Below are 14,143 nucleotides of genomic sequence, written 5' to 3' on the forward strand. Positions count from 1 at the left end.
ACCACCATTCAGGCATTAAATAATGAGCAATAAATGTGCTGTTGCCAGAACTCTTCCCAGCCCCAAAGAACAATATATATTTTTTAAGAATAATGGAACATTGCAGTGCTTTATATTATTTATAATTTTTTTGTGTATTTCCAAATCGTAATGTGGAGAGTTTTAGCTGTTGCAAAACATTTTGCTGGATATATTATAAGAATTATTTTAATTTGGGTGGAGATGATTCTTTTCATGAGCTTCACATCCAGTTTATTGATGTGTGCTCCCATTGAGCATTCACAATCACAAAATTTACGCAATTTAACAGCACAGAACGAAGCCCATCATATCTGCACTGGCTCTCCAAAAGAGCGCTTCATCTAGTGCCATTCTCCCATCTTCTCCTTGAAACCCTGCATGTTCTGCCTTTTCAGATAACAGTCTCATTCCCCTTTGAATACCTTCATTGAATCTGCCTCCATGTCTTCATTGAATCTGCCTCCACGACATTCTTGGGCAGTGCCTTCCAAATCTTAATCACTTTTTGCCTGTCTGTCAACCCTTTCATAAGTGGAAACAGTTTCTATCTATCTGTCCTGACCCCTCGTGGTTGTGAATACCTTTATCAAAGTTCCTCTTGGCCTTCTCTAAGGAAATCTGTCTTAACCTCTCCAATCTAATATAATGATAATAATCGCTTATTGTCAGAAGTAGGCTTCAATGAAGTTACTGTGAAAAGCCCCTCGTCGCCACATTCTGGCCTGTTCGGAATCTTCATAACTAAAGTTCCCCATTGCTGGAATCATTATTTTGAATCTTTTCTGCACACTAGTCCAGCACTCGGAACTGGTCGCAATACTCCAGCTGAGGCTAAACTCGTGTCTTTATACAAGTTTAATATAACCTCCTTGCTCTTGTACTCCATGCCCCAATTAATAAATCCTAGGATATTATAAAGTTTATTAGCCACTCTCTCCACCTGTTCGTCACCTTCAATGATTTATGTACATCTATGCACTCAGGTCCCTTTGCTCCTGCACCCCTTTTAGAGTTGTGCCCTTTTATATTATTTGTCCAGTCTGTTCTTCCTACCAAATGATTCACCACATTTCTCCACATTGGCTATCATCTGCCACCTGTCTGCCCATTCCACCAACTTGTCTATGTCCCTTTGAAGTTGTACACCATCCTCCTCAGCTTACAAAACTTGGAAGAATTGTATCATCTGTAAACTTTGGAATTGTACCTTGTACACAACATTCTAGGTCATTAACATGTGTCAAAAAAGCAAGAGTCCTAATACCGACCGCTGGAGAACTCCACTACAAACTTCCTCCAGCCCGAAAAAACATCCATTAACCACTACTCTGTTTCCTGTCATTCAGTCAGTTTCGTATTCATATTGCTACTGCCCTTTTTTATTCCATGAGCTAAAAGCTCAAGTTTGTCGTGTAGCATGGTGTCAAATGTCTTTTGGAGGTTCATGCACATCAACAGCATTCTCCTCATCAAACCTCTCTGTTACCTCTTCAAAATATCCCAGCGAGTTAGTTGAACACTATTTTCCCATCAGAAATCCACGCTCACTTGCCGTAATGAAATGAAAATCGTTTATTGTCACAAGTAGGCTTCAATGAAGTTACTGTGAAAAGCCCCTAGTCGCCACATTCCGGCGCCACATTTGTCCATGTGACTTAAATTTTGTTCTGGATTATTGTTTCTGGAAGTTCACCCACTGCCAAAGTGTGACAGGCTTGTGGATACTGGGCTTATCTTTACACCATTTTTTGAATAAGAATGTAATATTTAAAATTCTCCAGTCCCCTGGCACCACCCCTGAAACTAAGGATGACTGAAATATTATGGCCAGTGCCTCTGTAATTTTCACTCTCACTTCTCTCAACATCCTTAGTTCATCTCATGCTTAGTACAGATAGCGTATTCAATACCACCACCTCATCAATTTGAACCCCTTCTAGTGTCTGAATTTTAAAAAAAAATTTTTTTTTTTTAAGAGTAGCCAATTTTTTTTCCAATTTAAGGGGCAATTTAGCGTGGCCAATCCACCTACTCTGCACACCTTTGGGTTGTGGGGATGAGACCCACACAAACACTGGGAGAATGTGCAAACTCCACATGGACAGTGACTCGGGGCTGGGATTGAACCCCGGTCGTCAGTGCTGTGAGACAGCAGTGCTAACCATTCTGCCACCATGCCGCCTCTTCTAGTGTCTGAATTACCTCCTTTTTCACCATGGCCTGGATAGCATATTTTTCCTTGGCAAAAACAGATGCAAAATGTTCTTTTGTTACCGCAGCTATGCCCTCTGTCTCTGTATGTAAACTCATTGTCAGTTCCCTTTTTGGTCACTGATCAACCCTTCTCTTGCTATTTATATGCCAGGAGAAGATTTGGGATTCCGTTCTAACTCCTTGCTGGATGCAGACTGTCACAATTGCATGCCTATTGTCTGCAGCATAATGATGGCTTTCAAAGCAATGCAAAATCTTTTTTTGAATTTCGAGTACCAATTATTTTTTTTCCAATTAAGGGGCAATTTAGTGTAGCCAATCCACTTACCCTACACATCTTTGGATTGTGGGGGTGAGACCCATGCAAACATGGGGAGAATGTGCAAACTCCACACAGATAGTGACCCAGGGCCAGGATCGAATCCGGGTCCTTGGCGCTGGGATCGAATCTGGATCCTTGGCGCCATGAGGCAGCAGTACTAACCACTGCTCACCGTGCCGCCCAAAGCTATGCAATAACGTCACTAGGGTTTCAGTAAAGCATAAAGATGGCCACGTGTTTATGGGGATACGATGCGTAGTATCCACCAGAATTGCAACCAATCCTGGAGATTTTGTTCTTTCACATATTACATTGAGGAAGTATTTCGGGCCAAGTAATGCAAGGGTACATGCAGGTTGTCACTCAAGTTAGCAATTTTAGTGAATAAATTTTACAAAATAAGTTTTATTTGTAAAATTTATTTTAATTAATGGCTACCGTTAGTTACCATACTAACATTTTGTTAATTAAGAGAAGATAACAAATTTGTTGCATTTTCATTTCTTCTTTTTTGTAGCTTCTTCCCTTCCCCGACCCATTTTCTTCCCCTGTTTAGTGTGTGTTTTACATTTCTTTGGCTATTCCACAGTCCCTTGTTTCCTTAATGTTTTTCTGTGTGCGGTGTTCTTTTATATAAGTGAACAATGCCTTTTTGTTTAAGGAGGTCACCTATTAATTTCCCCTCATCTGAATGTTTTATAAAATTTTAATTTCTTCTGGTGTTATCATACATTTTTCCCAGCTGAAGAACCATCTTATCTTTTCTAACAATAGGTGCATGCTAACTTGGTGTATGTTTCTGGCATTTTCTGGTTTTGTTTTGGATTCTCAGCATTTGCAGCTGTTGGCTACATGATGTGTTCTTATCTTCCACCTTTTTCCATCTTCTATCGTAAAATACCATGGTGGCTGCAGAATATCCATTAATGCTTTATATGGTTGGAAAATGCCTCGTCAATTTTAGAATTTAAAGGTTGGTAGTAGGGCCAACAATTTTATCCCACTTGTTTCTGTCAAAATTTGTTCTGAATTACTGAAACCAGTGGATGGAGGTGATTTTTTTTTTCTCTAGTCCATGCTGCAAACAGCTGTTGAAATACTTACTGCCAGAGGTTGGGAAATTTACTGGCTGGTCACAAAAGTAGATGGCCTCCTGATGAATAACAGTCTGTCCTCCATTTTATTGCAGCAATCCTGGTGGCACAGGAGGATTTAGTTTTGGAAATCTTGGTACCACAGCTCCAACCACAACCACAGCTGCATCAACATTTGGGGGTCTTGGGGGTGGACTGTTTGGGCAGAAACAAGCTACTGGATTCTCATTTGGAGCTACCACAACAGGTAGGATATTGTAGCTTCACCACCCAAATTTATGCTCCCCTGTATTACTCATGAAATTGTTATACCATAGAAAAAGGTTGTCACTAATGTGGCAGATGCATATGCGAGCAATAGAATAACGCATTGATCAGAACATGTAGATGGGTTTTATTCAAAAATTGCCTGGAAATCTTTTCTGACTGAATTTTTTTTATCCCACTGCTCTGTCCGTGTTCTACCTTCAAACACTCTACTCTCACTCAACCAATAAAACTTTTGCTTGTAAATTTCTTCCATAGCTGGATAGTTTGCAAGGCAGCGTGTTTGAAGCCAGGATATTGGATTCAAAGAAGAAACAAGTAGATGGAATAATGTACATTCTGAAATTGCATATTCTGGATGGAGGCCAATGGACAAAAGGTTTAGATGAAGACTAATCCCATTTTGTGATTTTAGAAATTCCATTAGGAGGCCATTTGAAACCAAATGGAAAGCAAAATACTGCAGGTTCAGGAATTCCGATGTAAAAAGGAAAAAACGCTGGAAACAGGCAGCATCTGTGGAGAGAGGAACTTTGGTTTCATGACATTACACCTGAGCTTTTTATTCCCACTCTTTTACTGAGGAGAGTAATGTGGCTCCAAGATAGTAGTATGGGAAGAAATGAAAAGACAGGACTTTGTCCCTCACCACTTCAAAGATGTAGTGATGGGGGAATGTACTAGATTGTCATGGTGGGAACCCCTTCAGAATATTGAAAGGAAAAGAGAGGACGAGGTGCTTATGTTGGAATTGACAGAGGAATTGTTTGTCAACTGCAGAGGCTGAAGGAGAGGAATTGTTTGTCAACTGCAGAGGCTGAAGGAGTGAAATGTGAGGACAAGGTGTACCTAATGGTTGTTGTATCTATAGAATCTCGACTGGTGTATTAAGTTTTATTCAGTTGTCTTTATTGACGAGGCAAACAAGACAACAGAAGTATAAAATCAAACCAACTTTATTGAACAACAATATTTACCCTTAAATTAACCCAATAACATTAACTAAAGATTCCCAAGATTTCTTATACTATCGGTAAAGATGACTTTGGTTGAACCGTGGGTCCGATTCTCTGAGTCCCTCAGGTCTGTTGATGCAAAGGTGGGTCTTGCACACTGCTTCCTTCTGCCTCTGGTTAGGCCCCACCCCCACCCCCTTGCGCCTTTCCAGAAACTTCTCTGGCGTCCTAACACCCAATGGACTTCTTGATGTCCGCTTAACAGGACACTGGGGTCCGCCTCAGCTGTCCGTCTCCTGTGGTATTGCTTACACATAGCCTGTTGCCATATAAGGTAAAGGCAGGAACTCTGCGTGCCCCAGAATCTGGCTTGGTCTGGGCTACCCAAAACAAATTGGTGCATAACAATAGGATCCCATGGTCTCCTGATGTGTGATTGATGGGGCAAGTTCAGACATGCTCTGGCAGTTTGTCTTCGGGTTGTGTATTAGACTTTGGCCAAGTCTGAATTCCCATCAACCTGCCTGAGGTTTGGACTGCAGTTTATTTTAAAAGTGTTCAATTCTATTTATGATATCCAATACAATCGGGCTCTAAACTAGGCCCTGTCAGGTTACCACTTGGTTTTGAGAGGAAGGAGAATGTCAGGGTGGAAGTAGGTCAATGGATGGGATCAGTCAAGGGCCACAATGGAGCAGAACCCTGGTTGAGAGGAACCAGGATGTTTCAGAAACACTGGTTTGGGAATGGCATCAGAACAGACGCAAAAGAGATTGGGAAAAGGTAATGGATTCTTTGATGGCCTTTAATCAAAACATGCGCTTTGCTATGTTAACCCAACACCCTATAGATGTTGCCTGAACTAAGTATTTGAAGCATTTTTGCTTTTAGTTCACATTGTGACTGTTTACAAAAACTGTTTGTTGTCTACAACCCGTAATATCTTTCTTCCTGGAATGCTTTTCCTTCTGTCCTCTTAAATATTTGATTGATTTGGCTTCAATAAATAATCTTTGTAATGCTTGATTGATTTGGCTTCAATAAATAATCTTTGTAATGCATTCCATTTTATGAACGCTCGCCACAGATTCTTCTAATCGCCCCATCATGCTTTAGTACTAATCCTAAATGCATAACTCCTTCATGTTCCAGATAATTGACAAGTGGAAATAATCTTTTTTTTTTTACCTTCTGAAAAGCGACACAATCCTGTAACTTGTGTTGAAATTTCTGGAACAGCTAAATCGTCTCTACTCTAACGATTCTACATTTTACCCGTTCCATAACTTGTAATACTATAACAATGTTATAATCTTGTTATCAAAACTTTCTATAATGGGGATTCCAAAATCTACACGCAAGCACTTTGCTGAAGTCAAATCAGTGTCTTGTACAAATCTTCATTACCACCTTGTTTTATATTTAATGCCTCTGTGGATAAAATCCTCTGTGAATTACTATGTCATGGTATTGTAAGAGAAGCATAACTGAGGAGTTGAACCTTAAAATAATTATTGTTTGCTGAACCGTACAGATTGAAAGACTTTGCATTCCACTCTGTTCTAGATTATCTGATCTGTTTGGGTGACTGGTTTGACTTTCGTATCTTCAAATTAGGGAGAACAAAAGTTTCCTGCTCCTAATTACTTCTGCGGTGTGACATTTGTTTTAAATTACAGGGACTACAACAGCAGCTACAGGACTAACTTTAGGTAAGTTTATTCAAATGGCAAAATGATAAGCTGGTTGAGAAATTATTTTGATAAATATTTTCATTACATTTCTTTGATTAAATGTGGCAAATTATTTGTAATCTAGACATCCTAATGACTTGATGTATTGTGACATTAATTGTTGTACTTGATACTGGGCTTTAATCAATTCATTATCCAGGAGCACCTGCGACTACAACTTCAACTGGTTTTAGCTTGGGATTCAACAAACCAGCCAGTTCAGCAACACCTTTTGCAATGCCTATTGCACCTTCCACGGCTGGAGGACTGTGCCTTTCATCTGTACTGCCAACATCTACAGCAGGTAAAGTTTTGCAGACTTTGAGCTTAATGCTTCCTGGTCATTGAACTTTTGTTCAGACTGATTTCCAATGTGCGGTTCTTGTTTCTCCTTCACCTTCCCAGGCTGAGTGCTTAAAAGAAAAAAAATTGACTCCTAGACTATCGATACCAGTAGTCTTTTTCTTTTGTTGAACCCTCTGGTAAAATACTTCTGGAAAACAGTCTGGATATCTATGATGCATATTTTTCACAAATTTTACATTGGGTGTTGAAGGGTTTCAAATAAGTCACACTATTTTTATATTATACGAAACGGTAAACGTTCACAAGTTTACCACAAATTAGCCGTTTCATATAAAATAGAGTGTATATACTTTTTAATTGTTTAATTTGGCCAGATTTTGACCAATTTATTGGAGCTCTTATTGGTAGGCAGTTTCAATCAGTTTACCCCCCCCCGGGCGATTATCCGCCCGGGATGGGCAGAGCAGCCGTACAAAAAAAAAAGAGCCCCGCCGGCGCCGTTCTAACCTGATTTTAGCCAGCGGGACCTCGATGGGGGGCGGCCTGTGAGGAGGAGAGGGGGTCTGACCCCGGGGGGGGGGGGGGGGGGGTGTCTCCGCCGAGGCCTGGTTCGCGATCGGGGCCCACCAATCGGCGGGCCGGCCTCTCGGGCTGGGGGCCTCCTTTGTTCCGCGCCGGCCCCTGTAGCCCTACGCCATGTTGCGTCGGGACCGGCACGGAGAAGGGAGATATCGCGAGTGCACGGAAATCTCACCGGTCCCACTGCGCATGCGCAGACCCGCGGCGCCCATCTGATGCCGGGATCGACAGCTGGAGCAGCGTGGGTCGCTCCAGTGCCGTTCTGGCCCCCTGTAGGGGTCAGAATTGCTGTTCCTGAGGCCATGTTGACGCCGTTGGGGAAAAGCGACGGCGTTTAGAACGGCGACAACACTTAGCCTCAGGATCAGAGAATCCTGCCCAAGGTACATAAAGTAACATTGTTTTTAATGTTTTCATGACTCTATGCCAGGTAGCAACAATTGTTCAGTTGGTCTGTTTGCATACAATCTTGACCATACATGTTTGATGACCTATTGGACTTGACAACTGGAACAACCATACTAGTGACAAGCATGTTAGTATGCATTTTAGTTAGAGTACAGTTATCCCGATTTTCATGTATTTTCATATTGGGTGGGTTGCCAAAGTTTTCAATCCTCCTTTCATTTGTTGTGGCTTGGCTCAAAAGTTTGGTTTACCCCTACACTAAGCACAAAGAGTACATTAATTGGCACAGGTCACAGCATAAATTTCAATTGAAAGCATTAAAATATAGATTGGAAGCATTTAAATAATAAATAATGGCTTGGATCTTCCAAAGGCAACAGCAGCAGATGTTAAGAATTTGGCCGATATGCGTTAGGATCCGGAGGAAGTTCCAACCTGTGTGCATGTGTGATATTTAACGGCAAGTTCAAACTTCCAACGGATAGAATTATATTGCCCTGGGGAGGCAATAGTGCTATTGTCGCTAGTAATTGGCAGTTGGTGAAATTTGAATTCAATGGAATTAAATGATTACCATGAAACCATTGTCAATTGTCATAGAAACTAATGTGCTTTAGGGTCTTGCCTGGTCTGGCCAACATGTGACCCCAGATTCAAAGTAATGTGGTTGACTCTCAAAATGCCTCTGAAATGTTAAGGACAGGCAATAAATGCTGGTCCCGGGGCAGCACGGTGGCGCAGTGGGTAGCCCTGTTGCCTCACGGCGCCGAGGTCTCAGGTTCGATCCCGGCCCTGGGTCACTGTCTGTGTGGACTTTGCACATTCTCCCCATATTTGCGTGGGTTTCGCCCCTACAACCCAAAGATGTGCAGGCTAAGTGGATTGGCCACGCTAAATTACCCCTTAATTGGAGAAAATGAATTGGGTACTCTAAATTTATTTTAATTTTAAAATAAATAAATGCTGGCCCAGCCAGCGACCCTAGTGTGCCGTAAAATGAATTTTTAAAAAAAGGTCCCTCCTAAGAATATCTTCAACACTTAGCATAGTGTTGGAGACTTGCACGTGATGCAGTAAACCTAGATATTTATCCCTCCCTGTAGGAATAGGAGCTCCCCATACCCCTCCTGACAATGGTCGTTCCCACCCCGATAGCTACAAACATATCAATAATTAAGTGTTTTAAGCATTAAAAGTAGTTAAGTAAGACTTTAAGAAAAACACTGCAAACTTGCTGACCTGATCTGGTGATATCAGAAGGAGGTGTGAACTCACCACTCCTTGTCACCAGTTCCCCTACTGAATCTCTTAGATGCCTCAATCTGGACTGGAAGGACGGAAAATGGTACGGGTACACTTTTATTTTTAAAAAAATGTTTTTATTAAGGCATTTATAAATATATCCATAAATTAGAAGAATGGGGGACCTGTTTATAGATGGAACGTTTGCGAGCCGTGGGGCATTGGGCGGGAAGTTTGGGTTACCCCCGGGAAATGCTTTCAGGTACATGCAAGTGAGGGCGTCTGTGAGGCGGCAGGTGAGGGAATTCCCGCTGCTCCCGGCACGGGATTTAGGACAGGGTGATTTCGGGTGTATGGGTTGGAGAAGGCAAGGTTTCGGCGATCTACCAGGAGCTGAAAGAAGAGGAGGAGGCCTCGGTAGAGGAGTTAAAGGGCAAGTGGGAGGAGGAGCTTGGGGAGGAGATAGAGGAGGGTCTGTGGGCTGATGCCCTGAGTAGGGTTAATTATTCCTCCTCTTGCGCCAGGCTCAGCCTAATACAATTCAAGGTTACTCAGAGCGCATATGACAGGGGCGAGGTTGAGTAGGTTCTTTGGGGTGGAGGACAGATGTGGGAGGTGCTCGGGAAACCCGGCGAATCACGTCCACATGTTCTGTTCGTGCCTGGCACTGGATGGGTTTTGGACGGGTTTCGCGAGGACTATGTCCAAAGTCCAGGTGGTGAAAGTCCAGGTCAAGCCGAGTTGGGGGTTGGCATTATTTGGGGTAACGGACGAGCCGGGAGTGCAGGAGGCGAAAGAGGCCGGTATCCTGGCCTTTGCGTCCCTGGTAGCCCGGCGGAGGATCTTGCTATTATGGAAGGACGCGAAGCACCCCAGTGTGGAAGCCTGGATAAATGACATGGCAGGGTTCATTAAGCTGGAGAGGATAAAGTTTGCCTTACGAGAGTCTGTGCAGGGGTTCCTAGACTATCTCGCGGAGCGTTAGGAGGAGGTCAACAGCAGCAGCAGCAACCCAAGGGGGGGGTCTCTTTCGGGGGGGGGGAATTCGGCTGGGTGGGGGGAGCTTCCCTATGGGTACCTTTGAATGTCATATGGGGGGGTTACTGTATATGGGGGAAACCCAATGTATAAGTTTTGTATAATTTTTGACTTGTGTTTGTGTTTCTTTTTGTTATGGGGGGGTGGGGTTGTTAAAAATTCTGTTGGAAAATTTGAATAAACATATAGGGCGAGATTCTTCCACACCCCGCCGGGTCGGAGAATCGCCAGGGGCTGGCGTGAATCCCGCCCCCGCCGGTTGCCAAATTCTCCGCCACCGGATATTCATCGGGGGGCGGGAATCGAGCCGCGCCGGTTGGGCCCCCCCCCCGCGATTCTCCGGCCCGGATGGCCCGAAGACCCGCCGCTAAAATGCCTGTCCCGCCGGCGTAGATTAAACCACCTACCTTACCGGCGGGACAAGGCGGCGCGGGCGGGCTCCGGGGTCCTGGGGGGGCGCGGGGCGATCTGGCCCCGGGGGTGCCCCACGGTGGCCTGGCCCACGATCGGGGACCACCGATCCGCGGGCGGGCCTGTACCGTGGGGGCACTCTTTCCCTTCTGCCTTTGCCACGGTCTCCACCATGGCGGAGGCGGAAGAGACTCCCTCCACTGCGCATGCGCGGAAATGCCATCAGCGGCCGCTGACGCTCCCGCGCATGCGCCACCCGGAGATGTAATTTCCGCGCCAGCTGGCGGGGCACCAAAGGCCTTTTCCGCCAGCTAGCGGGGCGGAAGTTCGTCCGGCGCGGGCCTAGCCCCTTAAGGTTGGGGCTCGGCCCCCAAAGATGCGGAGCATTCCGCACCTTTGGGGCGCCGCGATGCCCGACTGATTTGCGCTGTTTTGGGCGCCAGTCGGCGGACATCGCGCCGTTTCCGGAGAATTTCGCCCCATATTTTTTTTTTAAATAAATAAATATATCCATAAAACGAAACCAAAACCAAGAAGAAGAGAACAGACCGGAAGTCTCACAGTCAATAAGTAACGCCCTACCACCCCACCCCCCCCCTACCTTTCCCCTATATCCTCCCTGAGGTCACTCACTCACACCTTCGGTTTCAGCAACCCGAGTCCCTCTATTCCAACAAGATCTGTCTCCGACCTCCCAGGGAGGAAAAGGCCAAGACGTCGGCCTCTCTTGCTCCCTGGATTCCTGGGTCTTCTGACACTCTGAAAATTGCCACTTCTGGACTCCAGTGCCTCAGACATAATGTCAGCAAACCCCTTCCAGAATCCCTCCAGCTTCAGACAAGCCCAAAAGATGTGGTTTGTGGGCACCCCACGCACCGCCCATACCTATCCCCACCCCCTCAAAGAACCTGCTCATTCTGGCCACCGTCATATGCGTCCTATGAAGCACTTTGAATTTATTAAGGTTAAGCCTAGCACACCAAGAGGATGCGTTCACTCTCCTCGACCTCCTCCCATAACGCAGTCTCCACCTCCCTCCCCAGCTCTTCTTCCTGCTTCCGTTTAACGTCTCCTATTGGAGCTCCCTCCCAGTCCATTAATTCCTTATAAACCTACCTGATTCCTAAACTAATCCTGTTGTTGTAAGTACCGGAACCCATTTCCGCTGGGCAGCTCTAACTCCTCTTCCAATTACTCTTGGCTCAAGATGCTGCCCCCACAAATAGGTCCCCAAACCGCTCGATCCCTGCCCGCTGCCACCCTTGGAACCCCGCGTCCCACCTCCTGGAGCAAATCTATGATTCACAGAAACCGAGGCACCCTCCACCCTCAGAGACCCCTCCAACCCAGGCTTTGACTTATTCCAGACCCTTCCATCAGGCAGAAGATACAGAAGTCTGAAGACCCGCACGTCTAAACATCGGAACATCTTCCCCGCAGCTACTAGACTCCTCAACGACTCTCCCTCGGACTGATTTGTTCCCTGTAAGAACACTATTCACGACGCCCTAAGCTACTCTTGCTCATGGATTTGCTTTGTTTCGCCCCTTGTTCCGCACTGTAACTGATCACTGTTTGTCAATGTACTATTTGTCAATGTACTCTTGCCGATTATTCTTTTTTGTCTACTATGTGCATTCCCTTGGCCGCAGAAAAATACTTTTCACTGTTCTTCGGTACATGTGACAATTAATCCCCCCCCCCCCCCCCCCCCCAATGTCCCCGCTCCAGCAACACCTTCTTTACCCGGGGGGGGGTTCCCCATCCAAACAAACTTTCCTAAAAATGGCCTTTTGGATAAAAATCGGATGGTTCTAAAAGACGAATAGGAACCTTGAAAGCATGGTCATTTTCATGGTTTGCACCCGCCAGCGATAGTGGGAGCCCGTCCCATCTCTTAAAATCCCCCTTCATCTACTCTACGAACCCTGCCAGGTTCAATTTGTGCAGTTGTTCGCATCCCCACGCCACCTGAATGCCCAAGTATTTAAAGTTATTCCGCACCACTTTAAACGGCAGCTCGCCTAGCTCCCCTCCTGTCCCCTTTCTTGAATCGGGAAGACCGTACTCTTCCCCATGTTTAATTTATACCCAGAAAACCAGCCAAATGCCAAATTCCTCTTAAGATGTTCATGCTCCCCCCCCCCCCCCCCCCCCCGCCAAATTGCCTCCCAATGCGTCCGAAATATAAAGTGACAGATCGTCCGTGTATAGTGGAACTCTGTGCCCCCCCCCCCCCCCTCTCTTATCCATTTCTAACTCGTCCGTGTATAACCACAAACCACTGCCCGAACCCAAACCGTCCCAGTCCTTCCCACAGATACTCCCATTCTACTCGATCAAAGGCTTTCTCAGCATCCAAAGCGACCTCCACCTCCTGTCCCACCAGGGGCATCATAATCACATCTAACAAGCACCTAATGTTCACCGACAAGTTCCTCCCCATTACAAAGCCCGTCTGGTCTCCCCTATCACCCCTGGCAGACAGTCCTTGATCCACAAGGCCAAGATCTTTGCCAACAGCTTGGCATCCACATTTCGCAGCGAGATCAGGCGGTAGGACCTATACTGCTCTGGGTCCTTATCCTTCTTCAAAATTAGGGATATCGAAGCCTGCGATAATGTAGAGGGAAGCTCTCTCTTCTCCCTCACCTCATTATATGCCCTTACCAACAGACGGGTACACTTTTAATCAGTCAGGAGAAGTCACTGTGATATTACCGCTGATTGGAAGATCTGGCCCAGCATAAATTTAAGTCAAAGGATGACGTTTAGTTGTGTATGATTAGAAATGTTCAGAAATAATTGGCTTTGAAGAATATGCATTCTAAAAGCTAATTTGGTTACTTCGACAGATTTTCCTTCTGAATTTAGCAATAACTTGTTCTTTTGCAGGTTCTACAGGATTTGCATTAAATTTAGGTGGAGCACCTACAGCCGCATCAGTACCAACAGGCCTAACGTTGGGAGGTGCTTTGACTGGTTTAGGTGGCAGCCTCTTTCAGGGTGCAGGCACCTCCACTACAGGTCGGTATGCTATAATAGACTTATGTGTGTGTGGTCTGTGTGTTCCTTGTTAAATATCAGATGTAGCTGAAACTATGAATTTCTTGAAACTATTGAGCCACGCTACCAGGAGGTTTTGGAGAGGCTACAGAATATGTTTACCAGGATGTTGCCTGGTATTGAAGGCATTAGCTATGAGAAGAGGTTGGATAAACTCAGTTTGTTCTCACTGGAATGATGGAAGTTGAGGGGCGACCTGATGAAGTCTACAAAATTAAGGGGCGTGGACAGAGTGGATAGTCGGAAGCTTTTTTCCTAGGGTGGAAGACTCAATTACTAGGGGATTATTAAGGTACGAGGGACAAAGTTTAGAGACGTGCAAAGGAAGATTTTTTACACAGAGGGTAGTGGGTGCCTGGAACTCTCTACTGGAGGAGGTGGAAGCAGGTACGATAGTGACGTTTCAGGGGCACCTTGACAAATACATGATGAATAGAGGGATAGGGACCCCGGAATTATAGAAGGTTTTAGGTTAGACAGACAGCA

General features: G+C 45.2%; 1 protein-coding gene across 4 annotated transcripts in view; it reads left to right on the top strand.

The window, feature by feature from the left end:
- The window catches only part of nup58 (nucleoporin 58), a 101,161-nt gene that overhangs the window by 6,217 nt on the left and 80,801 nt on the right, over positions 1 to 14,143 (top strand). For all 4 annotated transcript variants that reach the window (XM_072476902.1, XM_072476905.1, XM_072476906.1 and 1 more), the window contains exons 2-5: positions 3,747 to 3,898; positions 6,554 to 6,586; positions 6,768 to 6,911; positions 13,487 to 13,618. In XM_072476902.1, the coding sequence (XP_072333003.1) occupies positions 3,747 to 3,898; positions 6,554 to 6,586; positions 6,768 to 6,911; positions 13,487 to 13,618 (461 nt within the window). The remainder of the gene's footprint in view (positions 1 to 3,746; positions 3,899 to 6,553; positions 6,587 to 6,767; positions 6,912 to 13,486; positions 13,619 to 14,143) is intronic.

The sequence above is a fragment of the Scyliorhinus torazame genome, chromosome 15 (genome assembly GCF_047496885.1).
Source record: "Scyliorhinus torazame isolate Kashiwa2021f chromosome 15, sScyTor2.1, whole genome shotgun sequence".
NCBI lineage: Eukaryota > Metazoa > Chordata > Chondrichthyes > Carcharhiniformes > Scyliorhinidae > Scyliorhinus > Scyliorhinus torazame.